We start from the raw sequence: 286 nt of genomic DNA on the forward strand, positions 1-286 counted from the left end.
TGCTTGAAGATCCTTACCCCCGCCCAGATGGGGATGAGGAGGTAGGGCAGGTTGAGGAGGAAGGCAGGGCTGAGGTCGGAGCTGTACTTCCCTGGGGGAGGAAAGCAGAGGGTGGGCACGGCGGAGAGCTCGGTGCCCAGTGCCCCCAGCTCAGCACCTTCCCCCTCTGCCCACGGGACAAGGAGCTGGGATCAAACCCCCTGGAGAGCTGGGGGGATGGAGGCAGCTGGGAGGGGGTCAGCAAGAGCTGGAGGTGGAGCCGAGCCCCCTCTGCCCCCCCATACCT

The 286-nt window shown here is 66.4% G+C and overlaps 1 protein-coding gene across 1 annotated transcript in view; it reads right to left on the reverse strand.

Annotated features, from left to right (window-relative positions):
- The window catches only part of LOC103771075 (transmembrane 6 superfamily member 2-like), a gene marked incomplete at both ends in the record, with an annotated part of 537 nt that extends 446 nt beyond the window's left edge, over positions 1–91 (reverse strand). Inside the window, one exon of the mRNA XM_008938364.1 lies at positions 4–91. Within this exon, the coding sequence (XP_008936612.1) occupies positions 4–91 (88 nt within the window). The remainder of the gene's footprint in view (positions 1–3) is intronic.
- Between the last annotated feature and the right edge of the window lie 195 nt (positions 92–286).

Source organism: Merops nubicus, unplaced genomic scaffold (genome assembly GCF_000691845.1).
Source record: "Merops nubicus isolate BGI_N331 unplaced genomic scaffold, ASM69184v1 scaffold28120, whole genome shotgun sequence".
NCBI lineage: Eukaryota > Metazoa > Chordata > Aves > Coraciiformes > Meropidae > Merops > Merops nubicus.